At 43.3% G+C, this 19910-nt stretch overlaps 2 protein-coding genes across 23 annotated transcripts in view; one reads left to right on the top strand and one right to left on the bottom strand.

Annotated features, from left to right (window-relative positions):
* zranb3 (zinc finger, RAN-binding domain containing 3) overlaps positions 1–5718 on the bottom strand; it is a 73623-nt gene extending 67905 nt beyond the window's left edge. For 2 of the 4 annotated variants that reach the window (XM_076723503.1, XM_076723500.1), the window contains exons 1-2: positions 5587–5718; positions 3761–3962 (exon numbers count right to left, since the gene is read on the bottom strand). In XM_076723503.1, coding sequence (XP_076579618.1) covers positions 3761–3906 — 146 coding nt within the window. In that variant the 5' untranslated portion in view covers positions 3907–3962; positions 5587–5718. Of the gene's footprint in view, positions 1–3760; positions 3963–4093; positions 4186–5392 lie in introns of those variants that run through there. The other 2 variants (XM_076723501.1, XM_076723502.1) reach the window with 2 other exon arrangements.
* A 24-nt stretch (positions 5719–5742) lies between these two features.
* The window catches only part of r3hdm1 (R3H domain containing 1), a 45967-nt gene continuing 31799 nt past the window's right edge, over positions 5743–19910 (top strand). For 16 of the 19 annotated variants that reach the window (XR_013076211.1, XR_013076210.1, XR_013076207.1 and 13 more), the window contains exons 1-3: positions 9368–9523; positions 14458–14617; positions 19378–19576. Coding sequence is in view for 11 of the 19 variants with exons in the window: in XM_076723521.1 (XP_076579636.1) it covers positions 19418–19576 (159 nt within the window). In the remaining 8 variants the exon portion in view is untranslated. Of the gene's footprint in view, positions 5862–9196; positions 9524–14457; positions 14618–19377; positions 19577–19910 lie in introns of those variants that run through there. The other 3 variants (XM_076723522.1, XM_076723526.1, XM_076723525.1) reach the window with 2 other exon arrangements.

The raw sequence follows: 19910 nt of genomic DNA on the forward strand, positions 1-19910 counted from the left end.
TTAAAATAAACTGTCTTGTTGCATTATGGGAAATGTAGGATCCCCTATTGATTACTTGTCCAGGCAAACAAACTGACTCAGTAATTTCAAAAAAGCTGTTAAAGGCCCTGAAAACATATTTTCTCGATCACCTTCTTACTGGGCTTAAAAGAGAACACAGTTTTATTGCAAAGTCAGACCAGTTTTGGTTATTTGGCCAGAGATTTGTGTTCTTTTCTTTTTTCTTTTTTTTTTTTATGTGTTCTTCTTCACTGGTTTGAAGTGGGCGGGGATCAGCTGGGAAAAAAATGATGTCACACACTTCTGCGCCCCAATCAGGATTTAGAAACATTTTAATCAGAATCTGATGACAGTTGCGAGGCTGTTTGCTTGTGTTACCTGCACTTCTAATCAAATCACACCCACAGAGTCCCAGTGAAACAGATAAACTGAGCGTCTGAGTGTCAAACTTGTAATAAATATACTCTAAATTTGATTGTTGCTTATTTAATCAGGAGTGTTTAAGATATTAGAGAAATACTCCAGATTTAAAATCAAGTTTGCAGGGGCTTTAATACTGTACTATCTGAGTGATGTTCACCTCGCCTCCTTTAAAGGTTGCTGGTTGTTGAACTGAATTTATCTTACATGGACAGACTTTCAAGGGACTCTGGAAATAAGCTTGATTATACCTCCAGCACAGTAACTTCCAGTCTGCTGCTGAATGGCCCAAATGATTTTATGAAACCACTCTGTGTGCAGCCTGCATTATGAACAATAGTTATGGGTCAGTACAAATGTAGCGTAAATACATCAACTTGTGTGTGTCCAGAGAACAAACTCCACGTCTGGAATGGACTTCTCTCAGTAATTTGACCATCACAGCGAGAGACAACACAGTCTGCTTATTGATCTCCTCTCGCATCAGCAGAGCAGACCTTGTTCAATAAAAGCACAGGCAGTCACTCACAATAATATTTTGGACAAATCAGAGCAGGTTGGACAGACAGTGCATCAAGTGGCTGGCATCAAGCCTCAGTCAGCGACTTAATGGAGGTAACCAAGAGGTCTTAATGGATGTACTTTTACTCCAAATTGATGCTTTTGTTCACTGAGAGTACTGCATTTTAAAGGTGTACCCTGGGTACATTTATGTTTTAGAATAGCTGAATATATACAGACGCTTCTGCACAACTTTCCAAACAATACAATCAACCACATCTCACAGGTTTTTATCGTCACGGTGTACCACAACTTTCCCACATTATCCCTCATCTAACCCCATAAAATTCACTCACCCTCCTACACAGACAGATACAGCGGGCTCCATGAGTATTTGAATTGCAACAACATTTGATGTTTTGGTTCGGTACTCTTAATGCTCTGGATGTGAAGAGACACAATGACTATGAGATTTAAAGGAAAAATCCGCCCACGGATCCTCCCACACTGTTAGATATCTGACATCAATCTATGATGTTCTGTGCATTTCAGGAGTTATTTTATAATGAAGGGCTGACATTTATTTTTTGTCTGTCAGCTTCCCTCGTCTAGTTCAACCTCAGGAAGTAATAGCCTACATTTCCCAGAATTGTTCAGCTCCTTCCTCAAAATCCAACAACTCTGCAGCTGCATTGCATTATGGTCTACTCGGGCTATTGAAGGTAGAAATGTCGCTATTTCTGCCTCTTTGACAATGAATCTCAGTCTCAAGAGTTTGAGTGGAAAAAAGAGACTGCTGCTTTAATTTGAGGCTCTTTTCAATGATATTGAATGAACAAATAAAGAACAGCAGGGTGACTGAAATATGAAGAAAGATCAAGATTACTGTCAATAAAATTACCATTTTTAGCTTGTAATCATCTTCACTGTCTGTGTGTGAATGCACACAGTTATGGATATGTGGATAAAAGGTTGCACTCCAGAGGGCTTAAAATTCTATGATATATCATCTGTGTAACATGCTCATTAGGTTAATTGGTGACTCTAAAATTGTCCTTAGGTGTGAGTGTGAGCGTGTCTGTCTCTATACATTGCCCTGCAATCAACTGGCGACCGGTTCAGGGTGTACCCCGACCTCTCGCCCGTTGACAGCTGGGATAGGCTCCAGCCCCCCTGCAACCCCGAAAGGGATAGGCGGTATGGAAGATGAATGAATGAATGAATGAATATCATCTATGTATGTAGACATAGTCACAGACCCTTTAACTGTGTTCTTGTATTTAAACAAGCCAACTGGAGACATTAAAAAATGAGCCAGTGATAACATTTTCAACCAACCTGTGGAGCTTTTTCAAGGTTATTCGAGAATTGCATTTACAAAGTTCTGCTTAACATCATCCAGGTATAAGACGATGGAGTCACACACAGTCTGAGTAACATCTGTGCTTGTGTGGCGCTGTCACACAGAATATAGCTATGTTATATATGTTTTGGGAAATTTAGGTGAGCTAACTCGGCTAAACATCACGCCTGTGCTCATTCTACTTTCAGGCTCTCTCTCCCTATAACATCCTGTGCTAATGCCACCTCTGCTTGTCTCTGGACAGAAGCACTGCCCACACTGCTCTTATTGTCACATTGATGCCAATTGACTGAGGTAACTGTCCACACAGTGCAGCAAGAACCAATTGACTTCTGACCCACCCGTGTAACAAAACAGTGCCTCCCAGTGTTCCTGAATCAATATGGCCGCTCCGCACCACAGCAGCGGCGCTCAGATTGGCTCCCCCTGTGCTGACCTTCCTGAGAACCCGAGCACACATCGACTGGTTGGAGAGGAGGAGATGGGCAAGTCCTGGCCAGCCCCTGTAGCTAATGCTTAACGCAGTCAAACACTTGTGAACTTGTGCGACAGAGAAACTTCCCATGAACTGGTAATTGGTTTCAAAGATGCAACCTGGTCTCTATCTGACCTTATGAATTTAGAATATAATATTAGAGTTTTGGGACTGCTTACTTTAAGGCTCCATTAGACAAATTATCGATAAAAACGTAATCCTGTTCAACTAAATCACACACTGATGCAGCAATGGAGAGAAAAATGTGTGACTACAGATTTGCTTGGTGTCAAATTAGGCCACGAGCTGAACGTCTTCATTATCAGGAAGTGAAACATATCAGTAACCAAGAGAATTTTTGAGGTTCTCATCTCCTCGGTATCATTTAGCACATCACAGACTGCATGGACTTGTAAAAACGAGCACATTTATGTAGCTGATTAATGCTGTCTTGTAGGATGTCTGGATATTCAAAGGTACCCCGTGGTCTTTGCTACTTGTGCTACAACAAAGCTACGTCTTAGCATTTCCATTTTAGGATACCATTATTCTGTTATGATGTCTTACAAACAACATGGCTGTTGTTTGGCAACATTATCTCACTTTAAGTTTACATTTTATGACTGCTTTTCCTTTTCATGCATTGGTGGTGACCAATGTGTGAAGAATTCTACATGAAGATACAAGAAACCATTTGTGTTCTTCTCTGAAACGCTCACACAATAGAAAGCACCTTCATAGCAATAAATCAATATTTGCACACTGCAAAAGCAGAGTGGAAGGTAAGGCTGCAAACACAGGATGGCATAAAGCCAGAGGGACAATGCAATGTTCTCAAATGGAGCCACTCAAAAAATGAACAACAGGCCTACTTTTCTGTCATTCTACATTTACTTGACAAATTCTTTCTGTCTTTGTCATGTTATTACTGTTTTGCAAGATGCGAGCTGACCTTTCCATTTGGATTAGATATTTAAGTGTGGTGCAGCAGCACTGCTTACCGTCCATTCCTCGATAAGGCAAACTCCACACCCTCTCTTTGGAAAGGCATCAGGCGCTGCAGGAGCTTGTGAGGAAGGCCTGACAGTTGCTGCGACCATCTTGTATCACAGCAAGAGGTCTGTAGGCCATTATTATCCATTTCCATTAGTAAGTCCTCATCAGTTTCTCAGTCCTTGCTCAGTCAGCTGGCTCTGATTTTAGCTGGAGCAGAAGAAAAACGTTATCATACTGAGACCTAAATCTGAATGAGCCTCTATGTAGTCTAGGTTTAGTCTGAATTCGTGTACATTCGCTGCAGCATCAGTTAGACATTAAAGCGTGCTCTCATTTACCATATTGATTTCTGATTGATTTAATACTGCTCTGCAATACTGGTGAGGTGCTTTCCTCTGCTGCCCACTTGCACTGACAGGAACACCATTATCAGAAGCTGAATGACACAATGAAGAAAGTCTTGATTTTAGATGGGATGGCAGAAGTTGCCTGTCTCAGCTGCCCACGCTTACAGCAACAAGCCTCTTTATTGTGTTGCCTCACCCGGCGCTGTCCTTCTCCATCCAGGCCTCCACGGGTAATTACAGTTATCAGGGAATGTACACCAACAACCCCACAAAATTACTGTTAAAACTGTCCCAGCTTCCCATAAAGACAGCACTGTCCAGATAGAAGCCAGAGAGCAAGTTGTGTCTGCAGTTAATGCAAAAGTCATACATTTTCTGTAAGTGTAATATTACGTAATTGCTTGGTATTACATAAAATAGCAATCATTGGACTATTTTTAGATTCCCAGTCTTTCCTTTAACGTTAATGGTCTGTCATTAGTCTCGTACTAGCAATATGGAAAACTTAATTACTTGTGTGATGCATTTTCAGTGTGCTATTTGACACGTATTCTGTAGTAACAACCAAAAATGTCATTTAATAGTTCCTCTGCCTCCAAAACCACCTTAAATGCATCAAGATATCCGGAGGTCACATTCTCCAGTTAGCTAGACTATTGTATTAAGTTTCAAAGTATCCTTCATAACTTGTCGACCCGTAAGTTTATCAGCCATATATTAGAGGACTGTTACAAAGCAACTTGGCAAGTTAGATGCCGACAACAACCAATTAAAAAATAATTAACTATGCTAAAGCAAATTTAGAGTTCATAATACTACCTGAATAGGTAATGATGTAGCGCATCTTTAGCTAGCGCTAGCTACATACACCGGAAGTCGAGAGGCTGGACTACAGAAATAAAAGCACTGCGCGTGCTTAACAACCATAGAACCGTATATTCACTTTTGTAAACTCATTCGTTGTGTTCGTTGCAATATTGACAACGGGTCCTCATTTCTAAACGTATATGTTTCATTCGACTTCATTTGGTCCGAGCTAACGAGCTGCCCCATGAGTGGAAAAAGATAGTTAGCTAACATACATATTCATTTTTACGTTATGTGTGTTTACATAAACATTATAGTTAGCTTTTCTTAGTAGAGCCAATCTTGTCACATACAGTATTGTTGTGACATTATAGCGAGGGAGCAGTATTCGGTCATCTAACAACCTGCATGTACATTTTTCATATAGTAAAACGATATAAAAGACAAACGTTACTAATATAAATGTATGTGTGGTTTGCCTACCCGGCGAGACAGTGGGACGAGGCGCAGCAATTAAATGGCGTATGAAACAGCGGGCGGAACAGAGACACTGAAAACTTTCGCGGTAAATTCAAGGTTCACTCGGTTTATATCACCAGGCATCCGCAGCACGTATTTACCACCGACAATTCAATGCAACCTCCTGACCTTTTATGGTATAATTCGATAGAATTCACCTTGAAGTATAAAGATTTGACATCGGTGTTAGAGGATATGTGCAACAAATGACGAAATTGTCAGACAGAATCCGTGCGTGCATGCGTGCTGCTTAACGAAAAAAAACCCAGCAATACCAAACGTGACATATTTTCAACACACTACGCATCGAACGTAAGGAGCTGACGCACACAAGCTTAGTGGACTCCGCTACCTCTCCGTCACTCCGCCACAAACACTAGCTACTTCACCTTCGGTCGAGACTACGGCTGTGCACCGATTGTAAACTAAAGCGGTAAGGCAACGTTAGATATCTGCGGACAACGTCCAACTGTTACCGGTTTGCGAAAAAAAAAAATGTTAACCGGATAGTTGTAATCATGTAACACAAGCTAGTTAGCAATAAACATCTCTCGTGCTAGTGAGTGACAGCGCAGAGCGCCGGTGTTTGGCCGTTTTCAAGCGTTAGCAAGCCACAGTTCCAGGTAATAATCGTTAGCTTAGCCCCGACATGATCTAACGCCAAATTTTGCTCATTATGCTGCCTTGCTCTTCGTCAGAAATACACACCTCGCAAGCAGACACCGTGTCCATGTTGGTAGCGGCTGTACTCAAATTCGGCGTTAGTCCCAAAAACCAAGCAGCAGTTCCTGAAGAATACAGCATGATTCAATAACTTTCAGGCCTGGTTCGACTGTTTCTCTCCCAGCAATATGCGGCAACGAACAGTCTGCGCTAAGGTTAATTGTTAGCCATTTCAATAAACTGAGCTTCAGTTGGTTTTTTTCGCTGCTTGATTAAATGTTTTAACGGCCGAATTTTAGTTTTATCTATCAGTTGTCAGATTAAAATGTCAAATGTTGTCCGCGAGATGTACGTTTGCTGATATCAAGGAAACTTAAAATTGCAAGATTTGTCATGGAGTCTGGTGTGACGGGCGAGCGGAAACTATCGAAGACATTGAAGGCATTTAAGTTCCGTGGCTCCGAAAGATTTATCGAAACAAATGCGTTTAATTTCGATTGATTCTTTACAATCCTCCTCTGCTGTAGTACGAACCCTGATCTCTTGTCTTTGTGGTAGATACATGCTTGGCAAGGAGACGTTTTCTTGGTTAATGGGAGCTGATAAAAACAAGTCACACGCTAATTAATCAAACCCACGTATTAATATATGGCATCTAACATTGCGCAGTTGCCTCAGAATTACCAGGGAACCAAACCAGAGAGTTAACCAAATACAGGCAAAGCAGCTTAATTTTGTACGTGTTGTGACAGATAAAATTAATCAATTTCAATCACTATCAGTGACAATACTTCCCTAACACTGGTTGCATACCAATTAATTGTAAATATGAATTGAAATGAGTGAATGGTGCATTATCTGTTTTTATATTTGTTGATGCTGAATAGATTTTTTTCCCAAACCTTTTTGTTGTTTCTAAGTATATCTTTTTAAGATTGACCTATACAATAGTTGCAGTTTCACAGATTATAAAAGTGGACACTTATACCTGACATGAACTAGATTTATGCTAGTAGACGTCGTACATCGTCCATTTAATAACTAATTTTGAATCCTGTTTAGTAAGTAGCCCAGCCATGCTATTACTCTGATCCACCATCCAAGACAATTATCTCATAGACTTTGTGGAGATGGACAGAGATGGCAGTGAAAACTTACAAGTTGCCGCCACTGAGGCTGAGCGTCATGATGCTCTCATTTTCATTAAGGTACCAGCAGAGCCCTGGTGGGTGGAGAGTGGAAGCTTGTTCACTGCCTCTGGCTTCTGTTAAAGAGAGCGGAGATGAAGTGTTCATCTTTGCAGGGCTTGCAGCTGTGCTGTCCAGTGATATGCTACATATGTTGTGTGCTGTGTATGTGAGTTAACATGTCAATTTGGAGAATTGTGGCCATTATTATCCATTATGTGGACTAATTTAGAAGTCCTCAGTCAGGTTTGTGTTACTGGTGATTAAAAATACATATATGTCTCTCTCTCTGCAGGGTGAGGTATAGTGTATGGTCATCGCAGGAAAGTACACTGAATATTTGCTCAGATGCTCTCTTGTGATTGGTCTACACTCTGTGGCACACCTCCTCAAGGCTTGAAATAAATGCTCGTAATTGTTTGCTAAAGCTGTTTCACCTGTGGGCGCTCAGGCCACTGTAGCCGCTTCGCTGTTGACCACTCATTACGCAGGTTAGGGCATATTTGGAGCTGATGACATTACCAGATATTGAGGTTGAGGGTGCTGTGTAATAGCTCTCAAAAAAGATGTGGCCCAGTGGCTAAATAATTCATCGCCTTCCAGGGGGGAAATCTCTCTTTGCTATAATATTTGGTCTGGGCGATTAAATAATTCATCCACCCATCCATAAATTGTTTGTTCAATAGCTGACCTTTTCATGGGATTAAGGAAGCACAATAATAAATTCTTCAGAGACCTGGCATAACGAATGGTACAATTATGAAGCAGTATTGGATCGGATCGGTTGTCGCAGCCTGGTGTTGGTTGCTAAGTGACAGCAGGAACTTTTCCGCCCACTGTGTTTGCTGTTAAAGTCTGAGTGACTGAAAGGACAAAAACAATCACATTATGGCAGTCTAGACTTCGGCTGCGCACAAGACCTGTTTGTGACTTCCAATGTCTTTGACAGCCTGTCAGTCACTTGGTGATGAAGGTGCTTCATGAAGTCTATTATTTTCACCATCACTCTTATCCATGCGATCTTCGTTGCATGTACTGAAGAGACAGAACACTTGATCTTTAATGAAATGAACAAGCCGAGTGAATACGAGTGGAGGCGGTGATCCCTCATTGTTTTTCCCATTAAATCCTCTAAAATCACAAAAGGCAGATTTAGATGAAACAGAGGAGGCAAGGGGTGCGGTTTGATCATGCACAGGCAGCTGCCCTTCTTCCTTATGCAGTCAGCGTGTTGTTTTCTGGCTGATCCACCAACGAGCTTATCTTAGATTTGCCTAAAGCTGAATGTTTTATTGCGGTATTTCGCTTTTCTGCTTCTGTAATGGGTGGTATTTCAGGTGGTGATGCTCTCTGAGTCAGTGGGATTAGCCGTAGCCTTGTCTTCTTGTGTGAAAAGCAGGGTGCCAGCTTTAATGGGAAGGTAGCCCAGTGAACAGCTCGGCCTCTCAGCGGCCATCGCCTCCCCATCGACTCTCCACCTGGTCTTTGAGCACCTAGCTGGCCACAAACACGTCGATCCTGTCCCCTATCCTCTCGTCCTCCCTGCTTGCCTCCTCTCTTTCCTCTTCGCTTTCTTTCTCGCCTCCTCCGTGCTCCTTTCTTCGCCTTTTCTCTCGTACCTCTCTACCTCCCACCCTCCCGTTTTCTCATCTTCCTTTCCTCTTCGTCTCGGTCTCCTTCCATCTATCCCATGTCCCTGACTGCCCTTTCCTCCTCCTCCTCCTCCTCCTGCCCCCGCCTCCATCCTAAAGCAGAGTAGCTAATGAAGAGCCCCATTTAGCCGGTGACTTTGGTTCAGTCGGTGCTCTGTAGCGCCGGCCGGCCTCGGCTGCCGTGACTGGCTGTTGAGGCTCTGACATCACACAGGGGCCAGCTGTTGATTTGGCGCTGTCTCCAAGGCTGGCTGGCTTGATGGGTTGTGGCAGGTAGACTTGTGCTCGCACAGCACTCTCCCTCCCTCCCTCCCTCTTTCTCTCTCTCTCTCTCTCTCTCTCTCACTCTCCCCCTCTCTCTCTCCCTCTCTCTCTCTGTGACACCCACTCTTCCTCGCCCTCTCCCTTTACACTCCCCTCTCCCTGTCTTACACTCTCACTCAGTCGAGGGAGCGAACAGGAGGCAGCAGGCAGCTGCCGAGGAGCGAGCTGGGAGGCGACTCCAGCCTCCTCTCCAGCAAATTGTGCCTCCTGTACAATGGAAACTAAACGGTCGAGTAGCAGAAGGGATGGAGGGCAGAGCTGCCGGGCAGGTAGGTCCTGCAGCTTCAGGCATGAGTCTCACATGCTTTTTCTCATTTCCTGTTCACGTTCCTTGTAGTTAATTCTGTTCAGCTTTTTCAACATCGTCTTTGTCATGTTGCCTCTTTTAGGCTGTTGATTGTCTGCCGTTTAATGCCATGCATGTTGTACCCAGTTTTTTAAAAACTGCCAAAAATTTTAATCCGTGAGAAAATCTCTTCCGCATGAGCTTTTCTGTTTCTTTTATCATTGCATGGCAGCAAGTCAGCAAGCAAGTGTGCAGTCTTTTTCTTTGGCTTGTTAAACTGAGCGCAACATGAGATTTGGTGTGCTGTCAGTGCCGCGTTGCTCACTGAGCTGAGCCAGAGCTTTCGAAATCTCCTTGCTAGTTTGCCAGTTACTGCTTCTGCTTTTCATTACGAGGATAATTAACCAAGATCAGCCAATAAGAGGCTTCACTCTGCTTTGTTCTCCAGCCAAGCTCATCCTCTGTCTCCCCATTTCCCCTGTTTGTTCTGCAGGTGTTGTCTGCAAATGGACTTTTAATGACTCTGGCAGACTTTTTGAGTTGAGGCACTATAGATTAAAACTGCTACACTTGCATGTTAGTTTTCTGTGTTTATTGTTTCTCCTCTAATTGCCTAGATTGATATTCCCTTGAAACTCTCCTATGGGATAGGTAATGGATTACCTACATGCTCCGCTGTGGATTTAATTTATTAATTCTGGCTGACTGCGCCTCCGCTGCGTCGCACCGTACTCACACTGCCTTATGCGACCTGGAGGCAGAGCGAGTAGCGCAATTAGAGCCTCATTTGTGCCTGTTTATGTTTTTTCTGTTAATTCAGTCTGAGCTATTACAGGCAGTTCCTTAAACTGACACCGCCTCAGTTGCCCTGAAATTGAGGCAAGCAGTGTATGAAAGTGATATAATTTCATAAGCTTTACGCTAATCGTTTTCTGGTCCAATTATATAGCTCCCCTGTCAGTGCTTTCCTTGCTTTGCAATTAGCAGAAATGGCTAGAAAATGGGAGATTAGTTACTCAGTTTAGCAAAACACTGAAATCAATTTTATTGCAGCGCCATGAGTGCGAACCAGCATTAGTAACCTAATTAACTGTTTATATGATGTCTGATTTTATTTGCCAGGGTGCATGTCCTGCACTCTGCTGAAGCTGATTTATTCTAAATCTGTCTTTTTGTCCGTGTGTGTTTTTTCTTTCTTTTTTTTTTGTTTGGGTATTATAATTTCTGTGGGGGGGCGGGGGTGTGCAATTAACTGCTCAGCAAATGTTTGGCTGCCCTTGATGTGTTTCCTGTGGTTGAAATGCACACTTTCAGAAATGAGCCGAGCATAACTGGTCATTTTTCCCGAGAAATGGCGAGCAGGTGACAGAGCTGTAGCCCTCAGACATGGCATTACCTTTGCATTTTGTGTGTCTGCTTTTGTTTCACAATGCTCCACTGAATAGAAGTCTGCTTAGTATTCTACATCTCTGCAGACAATGCCCCAGCTGTTTGGCACAGCTCCTACCGTTGTCCTTTTTATGTGACACTTGCAAAAGCTCATCAGCAGCAATAAAGCAGCCATTATTTTTCAATGCGTAAATCTGCGACTACATGCAGAAAGATGCCACCCCCCAGGCGCTTAGAAATCATTGGTGGTTTTTCTTCGCGATCACACAGAAGCTCGCAAAGGTGATGGCTTGTTCTTTTCCACCCCGCATTTGACTCATATCCTCCCTCTCCACAGAGAGCAGAGCTCGGGATAGAGTAGCAGAAGGAGGGAGGGGACTGAGGGTCCTTCACCTCCAGTTGAGCTGGTTATAGCCCAGACAAGAGCCCTGATCCATGCAGAGCTGAACAGAACAGAGAGGAGGTGTGGGAGGGAAAGGTCAGCCTTTGCAAGAGAGGTGTGTGAGTGTGTGTTCGTGTGTGTGTGCGTGCGTGTGTATGCACGCACGCATGCGCACGCGCTTGTGTGAAGGGGAAAGAAAATAAGTGTACTGGAGTGTGTTTGCTTGCCTGTTCCTGCGTGTGCATGCCTTCACCAGTAGGCTCTTATGCGCTTCACAGTGATTGAAAAATTTTCTCATTAGCATGCCATCGAAAATAATTGTCCACGAGAGTAGTCCGCCTGCACTGTGATTAACTCGGCTCAATTGACGGCCAGCCTTATGGCCCCACTGTGGGTTTTTTTGTTTGTTTGTTTTTTAAAGAATTAATTTCCATCAAGAATATGGATGTGTAATGGAGAATATGTGTTTTGTGTGGATGTGCTGTTCCACCAATCAGGCTGTTAGTCTTGATGTTTGGACTAATCAAATCTTATTGACAATTATCTCTGTTTTCAGTCTGTCTCATTTAAATACATTCATGCATTTGTGTTCGTATTGTGTGCAGATGTGCAGGTGTCATGCATCTGTATGTGTGTGAGAGAGAGAGAGCGAAAGGTTGCCGATATGTCGTCGGGCATGGCGATAAAGGTGGCACGAAGGGGCGGGTGTGACACTGAACGATGCCTGAGGGAGCCTCTTTAAGGTTGCTGCGCTCTGCGGCGACTGTAATACCAATGAACCACTCCCTGTCAGTTACAGCACAATACTGGAGGAGGTGCAGGCAGGCAGAGCGTCTGTACAAGTTCACTGCTGCGTGTGTACGTGTGTTTTTTGCGGTGCTAAGGTGTATTAGAAGTGGTGATGGTTCCCTGTCATAACATTTTTTATTTATTTATTTTTTTAGCACTGGTGCGGGGGCCGTGCATTGTTTGCACCATTAGCATTCATAAGACCATCTCTGCCATACTGCACACACACACACACACACACACACACACACACACACACACACACGCTCAGTGTGAAGTCCTGAAGCCTGCTCAGCAGCTCTGGTCATACAACCTGGAGCGCCTATGGCCAGACTCAGCCACACCGCTGTCAGAGCAACTTTTACACTCTGCGTGTGTGCATGTGTGATAGCTGCAGGACCGGCGCTGAATTACTGAGTAGGCTCCAGATATTTTTTTTTTCCGTTTCAGACATTGAGCTGGCAGTCCTATTCGCAGCGGCTTCAATTGGCACCACTTCTGCCTGCCAACATCTCGAGTCACAGCTTCAAGCCGATACTCCTATCACACCAGAATAACCATGTAAAAAAAAAAAAAAAAAGTGCTGGGTGCTTTTAGAAAGGGATACAAGCAGTAGAGTGAAGATAAGAGAATGATCTCAGAAAAAGATAGAGGCTGTGGAGAGGAGAGGCGATTCTGTCACAAGATGACCAACATACAGACATTTCCTGGCTATTCACTGCAGAAACTCGGTTGCGTACTCTCCAGGTGTAAATAATCGTGTAAATGACATCAACATTGATGAATGGATCCCGAGTTGGACCTCACATTTGTCCATTTGTCAGTGCCAGGACGACATGCTGCAGGCTGCAGGGGACATTTTGCTCAGAAGTTTGCTAAAATGTCAATTGGACAATTCTGCTTTCAAGCTTGAAGGATTGAATTCCCCTTTTACTCACATTATATTACTATGTGTGACATCACAGTTCTAACAAATATAACTCTTGGATTGTCTTAACACTAAACAACATGAAGCGGCTCTGCTGGGCTCATTCATTAAGGATGAACGCTCAAAGGATTTGTGGTTGGTTTGGACAGTCATAACAAAAGCAATGCACCAAATGGCTGACTGCTCCAAAGCACGACGATCCCACCCATCATCTCAGTCTGGGTGCAGGTGGCGACGTCGTGAGAAGGAAGGAATTATGAAGTGAGCAGGGATTCCACTTGACCTTTTTGGGCTGGCACGGGGGTCGCACCAAGATCATGTTGGGAGCAGCAGCCAGGACTTGGCACCGTGGGGTGCCAGAGTCTGCGTGGCACCTCGCCCACTCACTGAGATGGAGATTAGGGCAGGAGGGAGAGGCCGAGAGACATGCAGGGAGAAAACGAGAAGCTCAGGCGAGGGTCAGTAATTCAGTGTATGTTGCTGTGGGGGAATGCACAGCAGCGAGTAGCAGAGCTGAAATGAATGGACAAAAAACGTTCTGGTAATCAATTCATTGTTTCTGCCAATGCCAACATTGGCTGCAGCTTTTACTGCACTTCTGTGTTTTCGGTCATTGACAACTGGTTATCTGTGGTTTTTGATCTGCCAGTGGGACTGAACAAGACATGAAAATGATGACATTTTATAGACCAAATGGTTAATCGATTAACAGAGGAAACAAATGCCAGATTAATCAAAAGTGAAAATAATCGTTACTTGCAGTCCTAACAGGATGCTTATCATCCTCGCTTGTCAACTGCAGCCAATGAAGTCACATTTTCCCAATGTAGAGGAGGAGCATGGCTAATTAAGGCAGCCGTTCAACAGAATAGGAAAGAGAAGTGCACAGAAGCGTCCAGACAACTGGAAATCACATTTACTGTATCAAAAAGACTTTTTCCTATTTTGTCAATATTTTTCATCACTGTTGTTGGAGTTTTCTGATGTTGCCCTTTCAAACCACTGTCACCCTGTAGTTCAGCAAGAAAGGAATTAGCTGGAAAATAGAGATTGTGCACGAGACGATTTGAAATTTATGTGCCACCAAATGGCAGAGGATTTTCAGCTGAGAAATGCTATCTTCCCCCACTGCTCTCTGAATTCCTAATGCTTGGTTTTTACGAGGTTGGCAGGGGTGCCTTCTCCTGTTGCCTCCACCGCACTCCCGTCTCTGTGCTCATCCATTATTTATGACGCATCGGCACTCGTAGGCCCAGAAATACACGCTCGCCACACTTTTACTTTTTGCTCCGACACACAAATATTTCAGAGTTGCTGACAATCCCGAGTGCTGTCAGTTCATGCGACCTCTGTGTCAGGGCCGCTCCTAACCTCTGCCCTCTCTCGCCCCAGCAACACGGCGCTAACCCCGTGCCTCTCTTGGTTGCAGGTCAGCAGGGGTCATGAGGGTGTCGGAGGCCCCGGTTGCTGTTCAGAGCAGCTGAAGCAGACATGGGCAAAGAAGTCTCTAATGGCATCGGTAGGCTCAGCCTCATCGACTTCACCAGCCACATCCTCCTTCGCCACAACCACCACGGGCTACGCAACAAGTATGTCTCCTGTTCATTTCTGTTTGGCGAGCACAGTCAGTCAGGGACGACAATGCATGCTCATGTTTCAATCCAGCTTTAGCGTACATTTTACTTGAATTTTCAGAAAGTCTGCACAAGAAAATGTGAATTAATGCATGTTTCTGTGAATGTTAGAGGGTGGGCGCTACCGAGATAAACAGTTGGTGGCGCTAATGCACCGATTGGGTGCCATTAAACTGCTGCAGAAGAGCAGCGCGCAACAAGATGACATAATTAAGAGCACCAGTCAAACCTCAAATGAACAAACTTCATGCACGTTTCATATCCTTATCACTCCGCACAAATCTCATGTTTTTGTGTGCCGCCATTTTTCTTCACTCCAGTGATGATTCGATTGAAAGCACATGGATGGAAACGGACATAAATAGGGGTGGTGATGATATGATGATAATTTTATGTCTATTGTCTCTAATGTTATGCTAGAATCTCGCACTGACAGATTTTGGCAGAATTTCACATCTGATTCATTTAGATGTGAGAACAATAAGCCAAAATCTAAACATGAAACTGTTTTGTCAGGAAGTGATTCAAACCTCTAATAACAAATCATATAATAACAAATGAGTCATGTCACAAGAATATCGCCGGATGTACTGTTGTATTTTCTCACTTGGCTCAGACATGCGGTCATTGGCTTTGTTTTATTTTTCAGTCCAACTCCATGTGAAATCAGACCGTTCACGCTCTATGTCTGTACTGCACAGGAATTGCAATTTAAGAGTAAAGTCCTGTAAGCATGTTGAGGAACAACACTTATTTTATCAAATATCCGACGTGCATTTCATATGTCAAATCTGTATTTGTGTCCTCAACGTTCATTTCCTTGAAGCCCGCGCAAAACCACACACATATAGCACCTTGAACCCTTTCCCCACTGACATTAAAATGCGATGAGTAAATGCAGTGTCAGCTCCATCAAAAACACCTGAATAATCCTGTGTTTTACCTCTCAGCTTCACTCAGTTTGATCCGATCCATTACTCTTGATAGAAAGTCAGTGATAATTGTTTTATCAAATTGTTATTTTTTTGGTCCACTTATTTAATTTCTTTTCCTTTCATTTGTATTTTTCTTCTAAAGCTTTCAATGTTAAACTCAAACTACAGTAAAGCTCAAACATATGTCAAAACCTAATGCGAGGCTTTGGCACAGTGTCAACCTGTAATGAAAGTATTGATTATAGCAGTGCAGCATTTATTGACTGAAGCAAATAGCTGTCATTACTTTGAGTGGATATTCCATAATATGGTACAATAAGGGAGCCATAAATATATATTATAAGAAAAATATGGCAATGTCAGTTTTCCGTCTCACTCATAAGAGACCAATTTGCTGTTTCCTAAATTCCCGGACGTTTACACTGAGGATCTAATGATGATCCCTATTACTTATGCAGTCAAAACAACAGGGATTCTAAACAGGCACACAGTGCAATTACCTCAGCCATGAGAGACAAGACTGTGAGATTTGAATGCATCAAAGTCTGAAGCCAAATTTAGTCCAACACTCCAGTCCCACGATGAAGTGTGTTTGGAAGAATGAATGATTCGTTGAGGGACAAAATAGCTATCTATCACAAGCCCGGCTCTTGAAAATATCTGTCCAATATTGCAAATCTTCAGCAGAGCCACTCAAGAGACTTCACTCATCAAAATGTCAGCAACAGACACTAAATATTCAAAGGCGTGCGCAGCACTCTGGAGTATTAAGCTGTTTTCCTTCAGAATGTAAAAATAATGTAAAGCAGCAGCCGGCGTTGCTTTTGTCAAACCTCTGACAGGTCATTGAAATTCCAGATCTGGCTCTCCAGTGCCCAGCTACATTTAAGCTAACTTCTTAGCCTTGCACAGCATTTCACTGCGGGACATTTGCCTGGCAGAAGTGCTCAGGCGGACCTCACTAGAAGTCAATTACTCTGACATAGAGGAATTGGATGCCACCTTTTTAAAGAGAGCGGCTCCCGCGCGCCGTCTCAGCTCTTTTGGGACAGAGATAAACAATCAAGTCTCAGGCAGCCGCTTTGCTGCTCTGCGATCAGATAGGAAAATGGCTCTGATCACCGCCGGGCAAATAGGTTGTGGCCCCCGCTGATTGGCGCGGGCCGGAACACACACGCACACGCAGCCAGTCACGTACACACTCGAGCACAGAGTAAGTGCTGTCATGTGTGGATCCAGTTTTGATGTGCAAAGTGAATTTGATGAGCCCGTTTCTAATTAACCTATTAATCATAGCTCTCATGTACCAGATGTCTGCCCTCCCTTCTTGTGCATATGCGTGTATCTGTGTGTGTGTTTCACTGCATGGGGCCTGGCTGCATAATTAGGCCATATCAGCAGGACGAACTCGCACCATGGCTTCAGCACAGGGAGGTCGTGGCATTACATGGATATTTTCTGACAACGGATCATAGGTGCAAAGCAAATAATGTTCCAAGATTGGCAATAATGTAGAGGGTTTTTTTTATTGTGAAAATGTTTTTACTCTGCAGAATTAAGCTGACGCCAGCCCAAAGAGTCTCCATGTTTTATTCACCATTTTTGAACCAGAGTCATTAAAGTCACCAAAATCTTCTCTGGAGTGTAATCTGCACGCTTGAGCTGTTCCCATTTCCACTGCCCATACAACAAACACACACACACACACACGGATTTTGGGGGTAAAATCAGGATGTGGACCTTTCATACTGTGTGCCGGTAATTCAAGTTGTTGGTCGACTGCACACAAAAATGTAATTAGAAACTGCCTTTGGGATGTTAATCAAATAAAAGCACAGTTTTTAAATTATTTGGGCCATTCCACATTTCTGCTGACAATAAATCACAATTTTTAATATATTATGAATTAGTTTAATACCAAATTAAGTTCAAAACCAAGTCTTAGTCTGCACCCTTGGAATTTAAATCAGGTTCTATCATATGGGCCCATTTTGAATTGTTGCAGCTCTGTCTACATTCAACACATTTCAAACTTTATTTTTCCAATCGGTGGTGTTCAAAGTAAAGGTTGGGGGTGGAATGAGTGGGCACGAGTCTCATGCAAGGGACACTTGACCCCCCCCCCAATGCTGCCTTGAGACACAAATAGACATGTCAAAGTTGTATTATTTTTTGTGGAGACGAACGCTGTAATCTGAAGCTGTTTGGTCTCACAGGAGCACACTGTCCTCCTGCTGTGTCTTGTCCAATCACGTCTATTGTGTGTCGAGGAGCAGCTGCAGAGCTGTGAGACAGCGCAGACAGAAATTAATGACTGATGACCACAGACTGCCCCTCACCTCCTTCTGCCGCCTGCTGCTTCGCAGACCTTCCTCATGGTGTGTTTGCTGTGAGTTTGAGTTGTCAAACACAGATGTAACTAATGACATTCATAAATCCCTTTCCATCAGGAATATCACACCTGAGTTTCTAATCCTGTAACCGCTCTAAATGTCTGCCATGAAGGCACGTTCGGCTGGTCCATGGGAAATGAGCATCTTTACACATGCGGCAAATCACTGTTATGGCTTCTGCAGCGTTGAAGCTTTCTCTTTCAAACTAAAGCCCCTTTTCTCTCAAACTAAAGAAAAACTGAGACAAACTAAACAGTCATTACTGAACTCTCCTCAAACAACAATATGGATCTCACCACGGGGGAAAAGCAGGTGTTTCGCTTTGGGCCTGATTCAATGATCCAGTGTGAACAAGTAAGTTTTATTTATTACTTTCTGGATAAATAGCTTTCTTCATATCAGTTTATTTACTCTCTGTACTGTAATTGACATTAATAACATAGTTTACTGTAATCTAATTTTTAAAATATTGTATGATTTGATCATCATTATGTCAGTCATATGAACTCATTTTAAACTATTTGTCTTACACAGTCTAGAGAAGAAGGATGAGGACAGTGACTGGAGGCCTCCACCTCCACTGGATACACCCCAGAAAGCAGCCTCTGCAGTGATCTTTACCTCATGACTTGTGGTGTTAATTATGAGTTCACAGTTGATTTTGTTGCTGTGTTATTTCTGAAAGTGAGTGATGTGTATTCCTGCGTTGGTATGATGTTGGAATATGCTTTTTGGAGAAACACAAATTCAGTGTAAAACTGCTAATATGTGAGTGTTTTAATGAGTAGAATTCATGCAATAAATGGCAAAAGATTAAAAAAACAGACTTTGAATTACAGCCTGACTGGTCCAGGATTTGGGAGGCTGATATAAATATGTATATTTTTAATCACATGAACACAACAGTTTTGAATAAGGATCATTTGAAACGGTTTTTTGAAGGTAATAATGATATTTTGTATGCTGTATTGCCGTAGAAAAATAAATGGATCGGTGCTCTCTGGAGGACAGGCAGTGTACATGGTTTTTAAAGTGCTTTGGCATATCTCTACATCTGTATCTGGATATCTGTATCTAAGTATATCTATATCCGGGAACTTAATGCATCTTTGGTCACTCCAGTTATCATTTCGGAAGAGCTGCCCGGATACAGCACATCCATTTGAATAAAACGTAGAATAGTTTTACTTTGTGGTGTATTTTATTTGTATGCTCCTGCTCCTAAGGCTCTGAAACTAAATAAAATAATAATAATGGAGAACGTCAGCGTGTGCAGCCTTTCATCCTGACATGCAACCAATGTGAACGTTTTGTCACAATCCTCTTGAATCCTTCCTTGTGATTGCTAAAGAAAATGGCCCTCACAGACGTCGTTCGTCTCTTTCAGGTTCTTTGTATTTGCCAGCATCTCCCAGTAAGACTGTGCAATGAGAATGTCCGACACAGTCGACAGTGATACGATGAAGGTTTCCGAGGCTGCCGACACGGTGTCATCTCCAAAGGACAGCGCCACCAAGTCTGAGGTCACTGACCAGAGCCAAAGCAGCAGAGACGAACACGGCAGCAACAATAAGAGGGACGCTCAGGTAAAGACCTCTGACATCCCCCGCAACTGAATGAGATTTATGTCTGCCATTAAAATCCTCCTGTCTCTCTTCGTACATACCGCTGACAGGCTGAGAAGTGCTCGGTCTTTTTTCAGCGTTTCCTCAGCCCCTCTCATAGACGTCTAATCAGGGAGGTTAGAGGTGACAGCAGCCTGACCGAAGCTGAGGACACTTGACACCTCACCAAACACTGTCACTTTCCTTCCACGCTCATCTCCATGAAAATTCAGTAACAGTAAACGTCAAACACCAACTGCCCTGGGGATCTCCTGTCACTCGCGGCATTCAAGATGATTTCCCCGCCTGGCAGAAT

This window comes from Chaetodon auriga, chromosome 23, assembly GCF_051107435.1.
Source record: "Chaetodon auriga isolate fChaAug3 chromosome 23, fChaAug3.hap1, whole genome shotgun sequence".
Lineage (NCBI taxonomy): Eukaryota > Metazoa > Chordata > Actinopteri > Chaetodontiformes > Chaetodontidae > Chaetodon > Chaetodon auriga.